Source organism: Mustela lutreola, chromosome 9 (assembly GCF_030435805.1).
Source record: "Mustela lutreola isolate mMusLut2 chromosome 9, mMusLut2.pri, whole genome shotgun sequence".
Lineage (NCBI taxonomy): Eukaryota > Metazoa > Chordata > Mammalia > Carnivora > Mustelidae > Mustela > Mustela lutreola.
In genome coordinates this window covers 87,636,325-87,653,752 of record NC_081298.1, presented here as the reverse complement: position 1 = coordinate 87,653,752, position 17,428 = coordinate 87,636,325, and the positions used below count along the sequence as shown (strand labels likewise).

At 45.7% G+C, this 17,428-nt stretch overlaps 1 protein-coding gene and 1 pseudogene across 1 annotated transcript; both read right to left on the bottom strand.

The window, feature by feature from the left end:
* Positions 1-1,472: 1,472 nt before the first annotated feature.
* Positions 1,473-8,860, bottom strand: LGALSL (galectin like). The gene is made up of 5 exons (XM_059187823.1): positions 8,738-8,860; positions 7,839-7,910; positions 7,627-7,715; positions 6,578-6,755; positions 1,473-4,599 (listed from the first exon to the last, which is right to left on the bottom strand). The coding sequence occupies exons 1-5, from the start codon at positions 8,771-8,773 to the stop codon at positions 4,456-4,458; spliced, it is 519 nt and encodes a 172-aa protein (XP_059043806.1). The 5' UTR covers positions 8,774-8,860; the 3' UTR covers positions 1,473-4,455.
* A 7,463-nt stretch (positions 8,861-16,323) lies between these two features.
* Positions 16,324-17,044, bottom strand: LOC131840200 (large ribosomal subunit protein eL19-like; annotated as a pseudogene).
* Positions 17,045-17,428: the final 384 nt, after the last annotated feature.

Below are 17,428 nucleotides of genomic sequence, written 5' to 3'. Positions count from 1 at the left end.
AGCACACTAAAGTTTAAAGCCGCCAGAGACCTCTGTCAGTTTTATTCACTGATGTATCTTGGTGCCTAGAACAGCAATTAACACAGCTCCATAAACACCTGTTGAATGAATGAGGCCCTCAAGTGTTTGAGGCACTTGGAGGCTCCAATTATGGTTATCTTCCACACCACCTAATCCACACTGCTGTCACACAGCAAGTGTAATGTCATATTCCACAAGGGATCCTCCTAGAGAGGCTGTGGGGCAGGGGAGACTCTCCCATCTCTGTCCAACAGCTCAGCAAATTGTCCCTATTTTATCTTTTTTTTTTTTTTTTTAAAGATTTTATTTATTTATTTGACAGAGAAATCACAAGTAGACGGAGAGGCAGGCAGAGAGCGAGTGAGGGAAGCAGGCTCCCCGCTGAGCAGAGAGGCCGATGCGGGACTCGATCCCAGGATCTCGAGATCATGACCTGAGCCGAAGGCAGCGGCCCAACCCACTGAGCCACCCAGGCACCCAAATTGTCCCTATTTTAACGGGTGCCCACATAGATGCCATTCTGCCTGTACTTAACCGCAAAAACCGTGACAGAGACCAGCCTCATAGCTTTGCATCCTTAAAAAATAAAATAGGGGGAAATAAAAACAAGACATAAGTAGGACACCAGACCCAGCCTGTGAGTAAATACCTCTCTATTCATCTCCCATAAGTGAAGCTGGGGCAAACTTCTGTAAGCCATGGTTTTATTTGCAGGCAGAAGAGCCAAGGAATCAAGTTTCCTTCCTAATCATTCAAACCACAGGAAAGAGAAGATGGGGGAAATGCAATCTTGCTTTTGTATATACAAAGTGCTAAGACTATATTTAATGATTTATTAAGAAACCACTGCATCCTTAGCAGGTAGATGGATAAAGAAATTTGTACATCTATACAATAGAACACTACTCAGCAATAAAAAAACTATTGATACGTACACCACATGAATCTCAAATGCATTATGCAAATGGAAAAACACTAACCTCAACAGACTAGATACTGTATGATATTCTTTATGGGACACTCAGGAAAAGGCAAAACTACAGGGAGGTGGCAGGGAACAGTGGTTGCCTGATTAGGGTGAGGAAGGGGGATAAGTTTAACTACAAAAGGAGAGCACAAGGGCATTTTTTGGGGGTGATGGAACAATTCTGTATCCTGCTTGAGGTGGTAATTACAGGAATTAATGAATGTGTTAAAACCCATGGAACTGTACACCAAATAAAGTTAATTTACTATATATAAACTATATTTAAAAAACCCCATTGCACACACAACATAAGCTCATTAGGTCTCTGAGACCCTCTCCTTCTCTTGATCAGTTTATCAAGGAGGGAAACATGAACGGCTGGTTCTTGGGAGCATGTATGAAAGGGAGAGAACACTGCTATAACACATGGTTTAGGCTCAGTATATCATACCTGGTGCCAAATTTAGCATTTTATAAACTGGAATCATTTTGTAGAAAATTCCTTTATTATAGTGCAAATAACTTTCAGCAGTGACATAATAATGTAAGAACACATTTAGCAACATTTTACACCACGCAGTAAATAAGAAAGTGTTTCTTTGAAAATATGTCATCATAAGAACATTATTCCTACATTAATGCCGGAAAATACCAAGGCTCTTTCTCTCAAGGCAACAGGGCTCCCTCCCTCTTTTTGGATATTTTCTTCTTAATAGAAATGAAAGGATTTGCCATTTTAACAAGTTGCCATCATTTCCCAGAGTGATTTCTTAGGGGGTTTTGATCTGAGGTTGGCAAGATTTGAAATGGGGTTTCAGATTTTAAAAAAATAATAATTTTAAGACAATTCTGGGACAGCCCAGAAAATAAAGTCACTTCTATTAATTTTTAAGTAGATATATACATTCACTCCAATTATGATGCAGAAGTGGACAGATTGTCTAAAGCCTGCCTTTTATTCTCCCAGAGCCTGACTGTTATTTATATTCCTTGGTTTCCGTCATGTTGCAAAATTAGGGCTCTGGTCAGAAATAACTCCTTACATACCCAAATGCTTTCCTGTGAAGCTTTAAATTGCACTTTCCACCCTGAATTCTCACCTTAGACCTCACATGCCAATGAGAGGCAAGAACACTGTTTCCAGTTGACAGCTAATGAGTAACACAGCACCCGCCCCCTGCTAATTGAGCTCCACCTGAATCAATCCATCACATCATTTAGATTAATTCCAGCAGGCTCATCCAAGAGGTTCCCACTGGGCCTCTCAGAGAAAGGGTTAACAGTGTATCTTTAAACTGAACTGCCTAAGGGCTTGGCAGCTAAGCGGTTAGCTGATCAGCAGAGAGAACAGTGTCCCTTCCAACCAGCCACAAGCCCAGCTCCTCTGGTTTCTGCTGAATTATGCAGTGCATGGGGACGGACGGCCACTCAGAGGAAACCTCCTGTGGGGGTCTTCCTCCAAAACGCCTACAAATATAGTTTAGGGTGTCCTCAAAGTGTCTGCATGAACACACCTCAAAGTCTAGTGGCTTCACAAGCCACGAGAAGTGAATCACAGGCTTGCAAGTACCTGCAGCCGAAGAAGAGCCCTCTTGGCTGAATATGGCTGATTAAGTCAGCTGGTACATAAAGCTTTTCAACACTCAGCCAGTCTTGTTGGATAAAGTTATCTTCTTATATAACGCGATGGAACTGTGCTAAACAGTTTCAAAGTTGAGAAGAACCCAAATATATCACCTATAAAAAAGTCACAATTTTAGTTTGCTTTTTCTTAGACTTTGGTACTGAAACACTGTCTACATTCTCGACACATGGAAGTGACGTGGGCACTTCCGTGCCTCTGCATGTCGTGTAAAAAAACGCAAAAGCGGAGGACAAGGACGTGTCCTAACATGATGCAGTACGCTGTACAAACAAAACCTAAATTATATATAAATACATCCCCACCCCAGCACCCCTTTGTCCTCCCCCCACCCCCACTACCTGACCAAAGCAATGCCAAGGGTCCTTCTCTCTAGCGCCAATGCAACCAGACTCCAGCCATCCCTTGCCAGGCCGTTATATTCACACCACGGCCACCTCCTCCTGGAGATGGTCTGCGGTCAGATCAGCTCCACAAAGGCAGGGAAACTCTTACAGCTCAATTTGAAACATTCACACTATTGGCTGGACTCCAGGGATCTGGAGTCCTGGGAGTTAACCTTCCAGATAAACTAATTGGATCATTTCCTAATCTGGATCCTCCCCCTGCCCCCCACCCCCATCCTAATGTCTCAGCGCAGCTAACACAGTAGGAAGCAGCCTCTCCTCTGAAGTTCCAAAGACATTGCTTAGGGATATTGGTGAGGGTCACATAAGAAAAGTTAACACAATGACCTAACAGCTTAAGTTGATATAAATTATTTCCAAGTAAGTTATCTGGGGCCATTTGCTTCTGCTTTACACTGCATTCCAGAATCGTTTTCATAGTATACTTTGAAAAGTTTATATAATAGTTATTTTAAAAATGGTCTCATATATTTTCACCTAGTTTAATAACAACTTAACGAGCTGTTATAAAGACCTAGGGAAATGTAGTTAATTAGTCTTAAGGAAGCCAATACTGTGCTAATTCACAGTAAGGAGAAAACATGATATAAATAGAACTTATGTAATTGTTGATTACTTGAAAAGCAATTTTATCGAAATGTTGCAAACTTTCCCCAAAAGCACTTAGAGCAATTTATATCAAGAGATCCTAAGTTTAGGGGTATGGAAGATAACAATTCTTTCATGATTGTAATATGTAATTTTCCCCTTTGGACCTAAGATATCTGTACATTCAAAAGTTCATAACTTGCTGTTTTTGAGACATTAATCATTCTCTAATACATACATTGAGTATAAATAAATAAGAGAAAGCTTTAAAAATCTGAATTAACATTATGCTGTGCAAAAACCAGAAAACAAGAAAAAAAAAAAAAAAACCAAAACCAACCAAACCTTGAACAACCTACATTCTATGTAAATACCCTGACTAAAATGTCGGTTGTGCTACACACTTCACTTCAGTGCAGAAATGAGTTGATTTCGGTGTACCGTCTTTGTTGGCGGTGGTGTTGTTTTAAGTCTTTAGCACTTTTGTTTCTAAGTATCACCTTGCTTTGAAAAGATGAAAAACTTGCTACCAGATCACAAATTATCACAAATCCATGTCAATATAGTCTGAATAAAATCCAGCATAAATGTATTACTTTGTTCTGGAAATAATGGCTCGGTGTCTTTGTTCTGACAGCTTCCTAAGGGCAAACCACAGTTTGGAGTTGTCATTTTGGGTTTAAACTGCACAGAAAGAAGAGACAGTAAAGCCTGCTTTTTGTTTTTGTTTTCTTTTTAAGTCTCCAGGTCTTGCTAGCACTCCTTCCAGACCCACAGTCAGGCAGTTGCGGCACCTGATCCTACGTGAAACAGAGGAGGTTTAAACAGCATCAGCCAAGCTTAGTGATCTGCAGGTCCCCGTTTATCTTTATGGTGTCAATTGCAGATAACGTTTGAATGCGGTGGTAAAAATCAAAAAGTTGGTGTCCATCCACAAACACTCTGAAACGTGGGTGCTCACAGAGAATTTCCACCTAGAAGAAACATAATCAGAATTTCAATGAATCTGCTGGGGAAAACACACACACAATACTTTATTTTAGAGAAAGGCAACATCTTCAGCAGTTCTCAAACTCTGGAATCACACAGAAGTGTAACAGAGACCACTAGACTCCACCCACCCCCCAAATGTTCAATTCAGGAGGTCTAGGGTAAGATCTGAGAATCTGCATTTTCATCCCGTTCTAGCATGATGCTACTACCGCTGGAATGAGGAACACCCTTTGAGAACCACTCTTCTTCACTCTTCAATATCCTTTAAAGATTTTAATTGTTCATGCTTGAATACTTCTCCGTTCTCCAAAGCGACATAAAGCAGAACAGATTTATTTATATGGCACTTAATGCCTCCATGGTCATCCCCTGAACCTATCCCACCCCCAGAAGAGACCCTCACAGAGATCCACTGGCCTCCACTTAGTAGCATGTAATAACAGTCCAGGCACCCAAGCATGGTAAACATTAAAGCAGACAGAAGGTTACACAGTAATTACCACTGGACCAAGGATGTATAATTAACAAGGCTTTGTTAAGCCAAACAGAAATGCTGATTCCATATGGTAAAAGCTTTTTCTTCCTCTTTTCCTTAAGTAATTCGCTATAGATTTTAATCATTGGTTCTGTGCTGTGTATTTATTAAAAGCATCAGTGGCTACCATGTAAGAAGAGACTTCATATGTGATATTAGTCACATTTAATTCATATTATTACTAAAATTATATCACCAAGAAGGGCTGATTTCAGTTCAATTTGGTTGCTGGGGAGCATTATATTCCTCTTGGCAGACAGAGGCTCTGGTTACTCATATTCATGAGCTACGTATGCATTACGATTCATCATTAAGAAACTGTCACAGTCAAAAAAAAAAAATGAGATAAAGAAACTGTCCCAGTCAAGAGGAAGCTAAGGGGCCATTACCATTCTAGAGAAGGAGAGGGCACAGGATACGTACGGGTACCTTCCCCAGACTATGATTAGAAGGCAACAATCTCAATTCCATCACAGACATAAAAGTCATAGATTCTTATTCCCTCTACCAGATGGTAAGGTGAGAAGAAAAATTATTACTTCTTCATAAGGCCCTTGTGAATGTCTAGACAAAGAGCAACAGGTTAAGGGCAGTTGTGCTTTATTAGGCATTTACGCAACATGGAACTTTTAACTGAGCTGTTATTATTGTGATGTGTGTTAACAAGGTGTAATATGGACAACTTCATCACCAGGCCCGGTGGTTCAGTAAATCCTGTCCTAACGCATTACCCACATTACTTGCACCTCTTACTCGGCACTGTCCTTCACAGAGGAAGGTTCTACTAACATTGCTTGGTTGGATGGGAAGTTTGGGTTGTGCTTCCTGCCCACTAGATGGTGGAGAGCCAAGTTACACCCATCCAGGTCCAAGGGAAGGAACTTGTCAGCCACAGAGCCTGTGACAATAAAGCAGACTGAGGCTCATCAACCCAGAAGGAGAAACAAGGACCAGACTTCATTAGCAAAAGTAACAAGAGAAAATGAAAAGATTATTGCTATTGTTCTTTTAAAAAAATCACAACTAACAAGGTTTAGTGCTCCTTATAGGTTGGAAAAAAAATGAGGAAATTTCTAGCACTTATTATTTATTAATCAATCAGGATATTTTGGGACAGGTATAGGTTACATGCCTACTACCAGGTTGAGTACTACACAGAAAAGTATTTATTCTTAACAATCTGGACATGGGTTTATTTACTAAATAAATGTACTGGATAAACAGAGCCAAGAACTACTATGGAGAGTATTAGTTTGTATTAGCAAACAGAGCTCTTTTCATCATTTTTCTTTCTCTCACCATCAGGTGACAAATTTCCTAGACATGCAAAAATTTGGCGGCTTAAAGCATTCTTGGCATCTGCGGGAGGAGCAGAGCACCATCACTCTGCCAGCAGCTGGACTGGAAGTGCTCGAGGTACTCACCCTGAATGGCTGGTCTGGGATGAATGGAAAGTAAGGGATTGCGGACTGTTCTTCACCTCTTTCCCCAGATATACAAGAATTTCTAAGTAGCTGCCGGTCTGTGAACACAGCTTTGAGTTCAATGGCCACATCGGCGGGAGGGTCTTCAGAGTCACCACAGGTCAAGCTGATGGCAAAGCTGAAAAGAACATCCTCTCATTTATTCTGGGTTTGGCTATCAATGACCCAGGCTCCCCTAGTTCCTCCTTCTCCTTGGGGTTGGTCTGCTTTGAATGGGCCACTACTGTTTGCACAGGAGATTACACCGTGTATGCAGGAGGAGGATTAAAATGAAGCCCGACATCTTAATATTGAAAGGAGGCTCTGGTAAAAACTTTGGTGGAGGGGCGTCGGGGTGGCTCAGTCATTAAGCATCTGCCTTTGGCTCAGGTCATGATCCCAGGGTCATGAGATCGAGCCCCGCATCAGGCTCCCTGCTCAGTGAGGAGCCTGCTTCCTCCTCTCCCACTCCCCCTGGTTGTGATCACTCTCTCCCTCTCTCTCTGTCAAATAAATACATCTAAAAACAACAACAACAAACTTTGGTGGAGTTGAACATGACTAACATTAGGACTTTCCGATACCCCAAACCACCCACACATCTGTGTCTATATCCACCTCAGATTCTCAAAAACAGCCCCAGAAATTGACCAGGGGAAATAGTATCCTCTAATGTCGCTTGTCATTTATATTGATAGATCTTGCTCCAAGCACCATGTTTAAAAAAACCTTTAACGAAAAAAAAAAATACTTTGGCCTCCTTAAGGGTCAAAGAGAAAATGATGTGGGCCTATATTTATAATCTTTGATATAAATAGCTGTCTGGAGAAATGATGGCTGGGATTCATACACATTCTTTTCATGGGAACATGGTACTTTCTTGGCACTTGCAACTAGCAACACTGGCCGTGGGGAGAGGAGGAGGAGGAGGAGCAAACAACCACAACAAGAGTGGGCAGGGCCTTGTAACTGCCTGATAAGCCTTGGGGTGAAAGGACTCTCTGTCTTACCTCTCTGGGTTGAGGTCAACAATGCCCATCACCAACACCTTCTTGCCTGGTCTCATGCCACCTTTAATGTGCCCACAGAATGGAACTATCTGCCAAGGATGACAGGAGAACAGGAAGTTTACTGCCTGTCTGAGAAGAGCCAAGCCCTCAGATCCTGAGTACCTGACCCATTAGAAAATGCAATTAGAAAGGAAAAGAACTAAACCACTTACCAGTCGTGGGAAGTACACGTCGGCTTGAACTGGAGAGCCCAAGGAGTTGTTTAAATGCCCATCATCTAGTTTCTAAAAATAGCAGCACACAGATTGGCTTTCCAGAGGCTCTAGTTTTGGGGGGTGGGGGCTGGGAGGAGAAGGGGGAGGGAGTGGGGAAGCACCTATCCGAGTCTGGCTGAATCCAGCAGCCTTCACAGGACACAGGCAGCGTCTGCAGATGCTGCCACCTCACAGCCCATTGAACAACCACATAAAGCCCGGGAACAAAACCCGTCCTTTCCACCCCGTAGCTAAGCTGCCGAAGATCCCCAGACCTTCAGATCTAGATCAAAATCCAGGTCGAGGCACGCCGGGGAGCCAGAGCCCCGCGTCGGAGGAGGGGAGGCCCGTCTTCAACCGCAAACGCCCCTGGACCCGCAGTCGCCCAGGCCTGTCCTGAGGGACGCGGCCGGGGTGCAGGGCCGAGCTCAACTTCTCTCCCGGCCCCCCTCCCGCCGTCCCGGCCAGACCCATTTCCAAAGGGGAATCCCCGGGACGTCGGAGGCGGCCGCGGGGCGCGCGCCCCAGACACACTCACACAAGCGCACGCTCACACGTGCAGCGTGCACACACCTGGCCGCCGGCTGCATGGCACGGCGGGGGCTGTCTGTCACCCACACGCCGCCGTCCGCCCCCATGCACCCTCTCCGGTGCACCAGGGGCATCAAGCCTGCCCCCCGCACCCCCTCCAGGCCGGCAGCTCACAGCCGGCGCTGGCTAACAGGTACCGGGCGCCTTCCCACGCGGGGGGCGCCCGGCTGGGCCTCAGCCTCCTCTGCGCCGCAGCCAAGCTGAGCGGGCGGCGGCGTGCGGGGCCGCGGGAAGGGGACGCCTCGCGTGCACCCCTCCGCACTCACCACCGCGGCATCGCTGTCGGCCACCGATCCCGCCATCTTCTTGCACGGCGCGCCGGGGTGCACGGCTGGCGGCCCCGCGGCGGCGGCGGCGGCGGGACGTGGGACGCGGCGCGCGGGCGGGGATCCCGGGGCGGTCCTGCGCCGGGCGGGGGCGCGGGTCCGAGGCTGGTCGGGCGTGCGCACACACACGCGGGCGCGCGCGCGCGCGCACGCCTGGGGCCAGGCGCCGACCGGGCAGGCTGGGCCGGGGTGGAGGGGGAGGGGAGCGAGAGGCGGCGCGGGCCGGGAGGTCGGAGGTGGCCGCAGCTGTCCGGACCGGCGCTGCCGAGTGGCGGCTGCTTTCTTCCTCGGGGTGCTGCTGTCGCCTCCCGAGGCAGAAAGGTGACAAGGGCCGCGTCGCGCTGGCCCTGGGCGGCATTTAAAGGCCGCCGGGGCCCGGCTCGGGAACTGGGAACAGGGCGGGGACCCGGCTGGGCTGCCGCGGCTTGCTCAGCTTGCCCTGCCCCTCGGCCATTGGAAGGTGGCGAGAGGCTGAAAGGGGGAGGGACGGGCCAGTCGCAGTCGGGGCGTGCGGGAGGGCGGGGACCCTGGGGGCTGGGGAAGTGGGGACCGGGGCCTGACAGGTGACAGGTGCTTGTGGCACCTTCGCCCCTCCCTTCCAGCCAACCTCCTTCCTACTGTCACGTCCTGGGGCAGGTTGAACGGTGGAGGCCGAGGTCAAGGGAAGACTGGAGGGTGGGGACGGTATTCCAGAGCTCCAGATTTCTGTCAGAAAATTCCAACAAAGTGGAGCAGAGATTCCTTCGGCCCTCTAGGGTAGAAAGATAATGAGAGGACTCTACATTTGCGTAAATAAATATTTGACCCGAAAGCAAAAGGCAGAGAGGACTCAGGGCAAGGACATTTTTTAATCCCAGGAAGCTAGGTACAGAATAAACCTCTCTCTCCCTTGTGGACTGATGGGCAGGTCTGGGAGACCCTGGAGGCTCTCCAGGGCAGGGGTCTGGCTACCTCTTACCAAGCAGTACTGCTCCCAATGAATCCTCAGCCCCCACTGGGCCCTGTTTTTCACAAGTCACCTGCTCAGTGTGCGCCAATAAGTTTCTCACAGGAAAACTCCTTATATCCTTTGTGGAGTAATTCCCAGGGGTACACCCGTCTTTTATTCCAAGGCACAAATTCCTTTTTGGCATTTCCACATTAGGATGATTATGTAACTTCTTAGATAAAGCTGTATCAACATACCCTCTATTAGGTGACATCTTGGCTTAAACATTCCATTGTATGAATCACCAGGGTGTTTTACGCTAATAAGCAGGGAGCATGTGTGACCTACTGCAGTCCCAGAGGGGCCCTCACAGGCTCACTTCCAGCCAGTGCTGCTGGCTCTGTGGCCTGGAACATCACTGCAGCTTTTGTGCCTTAGCTTTCCCTTTATGGACCAGAGCTAATCGTGGTAATCTCAGTCCAGTAGGGAGAATTACCTGCACACGTCTGTAATGCCACAGTCCTATCCTTTGTGTGCTCTGAATTAGACTCCAATGCAACACAGTTGTGGTTCACGTTTTTTATCTTGTTTGCAAATCTTAACTCAAAATCACACCTTAGTGATTGTTAATATATTAGGAAGTTATAAGAAACTATTGACATTTTGAAAGCACACTTGGATGTATCTCAGTTTCCGAGAGTCTGGTATGGGGAAAAACCACCGAAGTCATTTTTTTGTCATTAGTTAAGCATGACACAGAACATCTTAGTGGTTAAAAGGCCTGTGCCCTGGGTTCAAATCCTGACTCTACAGTTTACTAGCTGAGTGATCTTGGACAAGTTTCTAAGCTATTCTGTGCCTTAATTTCTTCATCTGTGAACCAGAGATGACAGTGATGACAATAGTGCCTTCTTGTTGGGAAGATTGATGGGTTCTTGTACCTTCCTTAGAATAGTACCTGGCACATAGCAGCACTTACTCTACAAAAATACTCAGTGCCTGTCATGCACCAGGCACTAGGGATCCAGCAGGAATTTTTTGTTGTTGTTGATCTTCTCATGGGGAAATGCAGACCATAAACAAATAAATATATAATATGTCAGGCAATAAAAGTGTTAGAAGAAAACAGGAAAGAAAGTAAGGGGGGAGAGAGGGGTAGGAGGTAGAGTGATGTTATTTACATAGGGGTGGACAGGGAGGCCACCTCTGGTAAATGATGTTTGCTAAGACCTCTGAAGAAAGGGAAGGGGGAGGGAGTCCTTTGGAAGTCTGGAAGAAGAGATTTCTAGTGGAGGGAAGTGCAATGGAAAAGTCCCAGGTGAAGTATGTGAAAAGTGTTGGGTGCTTCAGGCAGAAGAGATAAGTATTTACAAATAGATTAGAGCACACAGACCAGGTGAGGATTGGCTTTTACTTGAGAGAAGTGGGAAGAATTGGAAGTGTCTGAGCAAAGGAGTGACAGAGTATTCCCTCTGTAGTAGATGCATCCCGCTGGCTGCTGTGTGGACTGGCCTTTGTGGGGAGGGGAGTGCCCAGGAGGGAGGGTAGAAGCAGGACTCCTGTACCAGGCCAGCAAGATATAATGGTGGCTCAGACACCCTTGGAACTGATAAAGATGTGAGAAGCTGTGGGCCCTTGATAAGTCCTAGCTGTTACCATTCTGCAGCTTTGAGAGTTCATACTGACTTCTGAGCCCACTTCCTCACCTGCAAAATGAAGTGTTGGGTTCATTCATTCATCCTTCTTAGCTCTTAGAAAGTTCTTTGGGTTTCCTGAAAAGATGTGTAAATACCATCTGAATTTGAATGGGTTTGAGAGTAAGGGCTGCTGAATGAAAGCAATCTTGGGTTGAATCTCGGCTTGATAAGTGATTTTATAAGGTAAAGAATAATCCTTTGATTTGTTTTGTAAGTGGAGTTGAAGATATTTGGATCGCTTGAGATGTGTTTCTTACATCTTGGGAATTTAAAAAATAGGAAGGTACTGAACTGTCCCAGAATACTTTAACGTGGAAAATTGCCTTTTATCCCTCAAATGCTTGATTCTTTCTCAGTCTACAGAATGTCTCATTTTAAATATGAAGAGGAAGGAGAAAGCTTGAATGACTTTTTATTACAATTAAAGCTGAGCAGAGTCAAACTACTTTATACGGGGGAAGGTTATTGGCAAATTAATTGCAGAGCTTTATTTTTATTCTTAGTTCTCTGGTGAAGGCTCTATACTTGGATTTCAGGCATTTGTGTCAAAAACAACATAAACCACGACTGTGACCCTTTTATGGGATACACCAGTGAAATTCCAAGATGAACTGCCTTACTACTGGAAACTGCTAAAAAGGCTAAAGAAGAGGGGGAAGGCCTGTCAAACAGATGGTTAACATCAAAAAAGAAGTATAAACAGGTCTTTGAAGATTTTGCTAAATGGTCTTCCCAGATGAAAAGAGTAGATCACTTCCTTTTCTCCTTCCCATTTAATGTGTTCTATTCATGTGTGCGCATGCCGCATTTCTAATATTGGGAGGAGACTACAACATTGATGTCCATTCAACAACTGTTTTATGGGTATTTTGTTCTATGTATTTTGTATCTATGTATTGTATCTATGTTCTTTGTATGGGTGTTTTGTTCTATAATACCATGGACCAAAAAGAAATATTGGAAAAGGCACAAGTCTTGCCTTCGAGGAGCTTACAGCTCACTCTGGGAAACAATGGCAGAATGTCATGGTTGGTAAGGTAATAAAAGCCTCACATCTCTAGCCTGAGCACTGAGTGGGGAGATTCACTCCCATATTTGGAGGATTAAGGCCGCTTTCTGGGGGAGGTGGCAAACTTCTGATGGAAATGTGTATAGCAACTTCCACAGTCCCACAAAAGCACATCTTCCAACACCACATCACAGTTCCACTTATGGCCTGAATTCTAAATCCACTCTTCCCTATTCTCTCTGGCCCAAGAACTAGCAGGAACCCTGCTTCCAGAGGCTGTGTTTTGTCTCCTGCTCTGGTGCAGAGACATGCCTCCCTCCCTTACACTGTGACTGTCTTCGTAGGCTTTCTGTGGGTCCTGATCCTGATGGCCTGATTTTGACCTTCCGACCACCTGTTTTCCGTGTGTGTGTGTGTGTGTGTGTGTGTGTGTGTGTGTGTTTGTAGACACTCTGGCTGGAGCGGGGTTTCCTAACCTCAGCATTATTGACATTTGAGGGAAATCCTTTGCTGTGGGGGACTGTTTTGTGCATTATAGGATGTTGAGCACTAGAGGCCAGTAATACCACCCCCTACTCCATGGAGAGGACCTCAGACATTGACAGATGGACCCCACGAGATGCGGGTGGGGAGTGCAAAATTGCCCCAGATTCAGAACCCGTTCTTTAGAAGATAACAGGGTTACTCTGGAAGCAGGGTTCTAGCTAGTTGCTGGGCCAGAGAGAATAGGGAAGAGTGGATTTAGAATTCGGGCCATAAGTGGAACTGCGATGTGGTGTTGGAAGACATGCTTTTGCGGGACTGTGGAAGGTGCTTTAAGATTCCCGTTATTCATATATTTATACATGATACAAAATTTATCCAGTCTAATTTAAAGTAGAAACTTGCACACCAGAAACGCCTTCTTTTCTATTTGGCGAGTCATCGCCTCCTTATACTACCCAAGTGGTCCCACAAGGAGCACCTAAGATGAAGCAGGACCCGTGAAAGTCCCCGTAGCTATAATTCCCAGCTCAAAATGTCTTTATAATATGGAGAAATTTGCATTCTGTTTTATCATATTGCATGTTTATTTTTGATTTAAATCTAATGTGCTCCCTGCACCTCTAAAAACAGTAAAAGGGAAACATCCCAAATGTTTACCTTCTTTTATCTGATGGCCTGATGCCCTTCCCATCCCAGACCCCAAATGGTGCTTGCAGCCTCCTTTGAGGAACAAGACACTGCACAGTTTTATCAGCCCATCAGGCTTTCAGCTCTCCATGATGGTCTTTGCCAGGCCAGTCTCTGCTCAGGATAAATATTCAAGTAAGCGGTAAAATACACAAAGTCAGCATCCTTTTGTTTACCTACTTAGGTAGGAGGGCACACATTTATCAAGCTATTTTTCTGTATTTCAATACATGATTAAAATTCTTAATTACTGCAGGAACTATGGTGACCATTATCAAATAATTATTTTAGACACGCACACATTTGTGTTGTACCAAAGTAATTAGAGGACAGCCATAAAACTTGGCAGTCAATGGCAGTTCCTAACATTCCATTATTTTCAGTTTATTTATGAGGAAACTAGAACTAGCCTCCTGCTTGTGTTTTAATTACTTAGCACAAGAAGGATTGATTTCAGAAACCCTCGGCGCTGAAGGAGATCATGACGAACCCATCCCCTAGAGGAGTTCAGGGCTTCAGAGGGACTTGCTGTTTCTTCCCCAGGGAGAGGAAGCCTGAGAGCCGCTGGGTGCACCCTGTCCTGAGAGCTCACTCCTGGGAAGGGTGACAATTGCTGACGGGGAAGTGAAAGCCTTCTCCCAGGGAAAACAGAAAGAACACTGCTTCCAGCGTTTGGAATTGGCAGCATGAATGAAAGATATTTTAAGATTCTTTCCAGCATGGCACTGGGCGTATCCTGAGAGCCACGGATGCGCTTCTGTGCCTTCTCCCCAGCCTCACCTTTCAGCGATTCCAAGAGGCAGATCTGGTCTTCGGCCAGTCTTTTTGCCTACCAGGAATGTGACAGGCCTGTGTGACAGCGCCCCAGGCCGAATTTCACTCTTCTCATTATGCTCCATGTTTCGGTTTTCATTTGCTGGTTTATAGTCCTCCCTTTTATTGCCTCTATGATTTTACTTTCTTGTCGTCAGGTGGCATAAAGGGTTTCTTGGTTTGGTAGTTTCGTGGAAACTTGGGTGGCTCAGCTGGGTGGAAGGAGACCGACCCATTCGGATTCGGCGGTCATGACATTTGGAGATCCCAGCTAGCGGGGAGGAAAACTCAGGAGGCAGGCTGCCAGGTGCTCCTTTGGTGTTTAGAGGAAGTGGGGTTGAGTGACACAGATTTCTGGATTTCGTAAAAGGTGAGCTACACGGAGTAGGCATTAACACAGCGCAGCTCCTGGGTCGACCGCTAGCCAGGAGAGCCCTGGAAACGGAAACTTGGCATCCAAATTTGACCAAACAAAGAGATTCAGAGAAAAGAGACTTCATTTATTTATTCACTCATTTATTATTTATTTTTTTATTCTTTATGGAGCTGGGCTCCATTTTGGTCGTTACTATGATAATTTTTTCCTTTCCAAAGAAGGAGGAGAAGGGGAAGGGGAAAAGGAAGAGGAAAAGAAAGAAGAAGGGGGAGGGGGAGGGGGAAGAAGAAAAAGTAAAACAACCATACACATGCTCACACTTCGAATACTTGCTTCCTCTTCCACGTGACTTCCTTGAGAGTATGTCTGGTCTTCTCTGACTGTAGATTCCTTTCCTGCACACTGCCTCTTCCAACTGAAAATATTCGGAATGGGGCTAAGAGCTCCCCACCAACATGGCAATATAGCCCAGAAAATAGAAACAGAATGTTTTGAACCCAGAGGCTGGTTATATTCCGCTGCCAATCAGATAACACATTTTCTATCTAAATTTAGATTATCTGCAACGTGTTTATTTTAGGTCTGAATTGTTTAAATGATTAATTTATCTCACAGAGGAAGAGGAAGTGAAAAGTTGAAGAAATGTTTTAAATCGCAGAAGTTCAAGTTGGCAGTCTACACTGATGAAACTCATCACAGTTCATTCATTCACAGCCTTGGCCTGGATTGGCTAGTGTTGCTTCTACACCTAAGAATTAGTTGGAAATCTATAAATTCAGTAGGGCTTGGCCTAGACGTGACTTTTTAAGAATGCTGGCACGGATGCCTGTGTGTGTGTGTGTGTGTGTGTGTGTGTGTGTGAAGGCTGAGTTGAATGGGGAGGGAGGGAAATTTCCAACTTATCTTAAAAGCCAGTCCTCATTTTAATTACCAAGAATAAGCACAAGTACATTGAGGAGAGGAAACAAAAGGCCTGCCCGTGCCTTTGATCCCATCCATTTAGTGCCCAGGAAAAACTCCATCAAGAGAAGAGAAGAAACTGATGCTTTAAAAAAAAGTTTTTTGTTGTTGTTTTGTTTGTTTTTGCTTTGTCTTGTTTGTTTTTGAAATGAATGAGACAGAGACACAGTATTAAATTCATATCCTTTGAAGCTTTCTTTATTAACCAGGGTCCACCTTAACACTAATCTGGAATCTGCCCGCACACCACTGGATTCCTGGGCAGTCCTGCCCACCTCGCACAGGCGCTGCACTGAGTGATGCAAAGTAGCTCATTGCCCTGGTAATCGCAGCTTCTTCCCTGGACAGGTTGGCCCATTTCCTTCCTAGCTTGTTAGATTCCTCCCTACTCCTTCTGTTAGCTCTGAGCTCTTCTGGACAGGCTCTTCCTCCACCCGTCTTTAGTGAGTAGGTTCTCAGCCTGAAAGAAAATTAAAAACAAACACATCTTGTTTACATGCGGCCCTTCTTTGGAAAGCAGAAGTCCCTGTCTTTCAGGAGGCTAATACTCATCTCTCTCTCTCTCTCCCCTTCTCTTTTGGGCAGATAAAGTTTTGTTTTCTTGAAAAACTGATCTGTGTTATTGCTGAGGCCACTATGTACAGACAAAATAGAGGGAGTTTTATTTCTTGGTTTCTTCCTCCTTGGACAGAGTCTTGATGATTTCCTCCATCTTGGTCTGGAGCCGCTCTTCATAGTCTTGTGTGCTCCTTGGTCTTCAATCTGTGGGCCTCAGCCTGGTCTGCCAGAAGCTTCTGGCAAGCCTTGTCTACCTTCAGCTTGTGGATGTGTTCCACAAGAATCGGCTTTTTCGTGAACACATAACGCTTCACTTTTAGGTACAGGCTGTGATGCACTTGGCGGTCAGTCTCCAGTGCAGAATTCTCATCCTCCTCATCCAGGTTACCTTCTGGGGCATTCCAGCAGGAGCAGAACCTTTTCTCTCACCAGAGCCCTTCTGGCAGGCCAAGGTATTTTTCCTGCACGGAGCACAGGAATGGAGGGTACAGGCTTCCAGAATGATCAGTCTGTCTTTGATCAGTTTCCGGATCTGCCGATAGGCATAGGCACTGATGATCTCCTTGGTCTCCTTGGAGCCAACCAGACCTTCTTTTGTCACAGCAGAGGACCCTGGAGGCAAGCCTCTTCTGAAACCTGAGCATATCATGGCTGCGGCTGCCATGGCAGGAGGAAAGCCATCCTTTTTAATTCTAGTCACTGTTGACAGACTGATGCCATAGCCAGGACAGGCCAAAAAGTAGGTATCATCATCAGGGAGTCAAGATGGCGGAGAAGTAGCAAGCTGAGACTGCTTCAGCTAGCCGGAGATCAGCTAGATAGCTTATCTAAAGATTGCAAACACCTGAAAATCCATCGGCAGATCGAAGAGAAGAAGAACAGCAATTCTGGAAACAGAAAAACAACCACTTTCTGAAAGGTAGGACCGGCGGAGAAGTGAATCCAAAGCGACGGGAAGATAGACCCCGGGGGGAGGGGCCGGCTCCCGGCAAGCGGCGGAGCAACCGCGCACAAAATCAGGACTTTTAAAAGTCTGTTCCGCTGAGGGACATCGCTCCAGAGGCTAAACCGGGGCGAAGCCCACGCGGGGTCAGCGTGGCCTCAGGTCCCGCAGGGT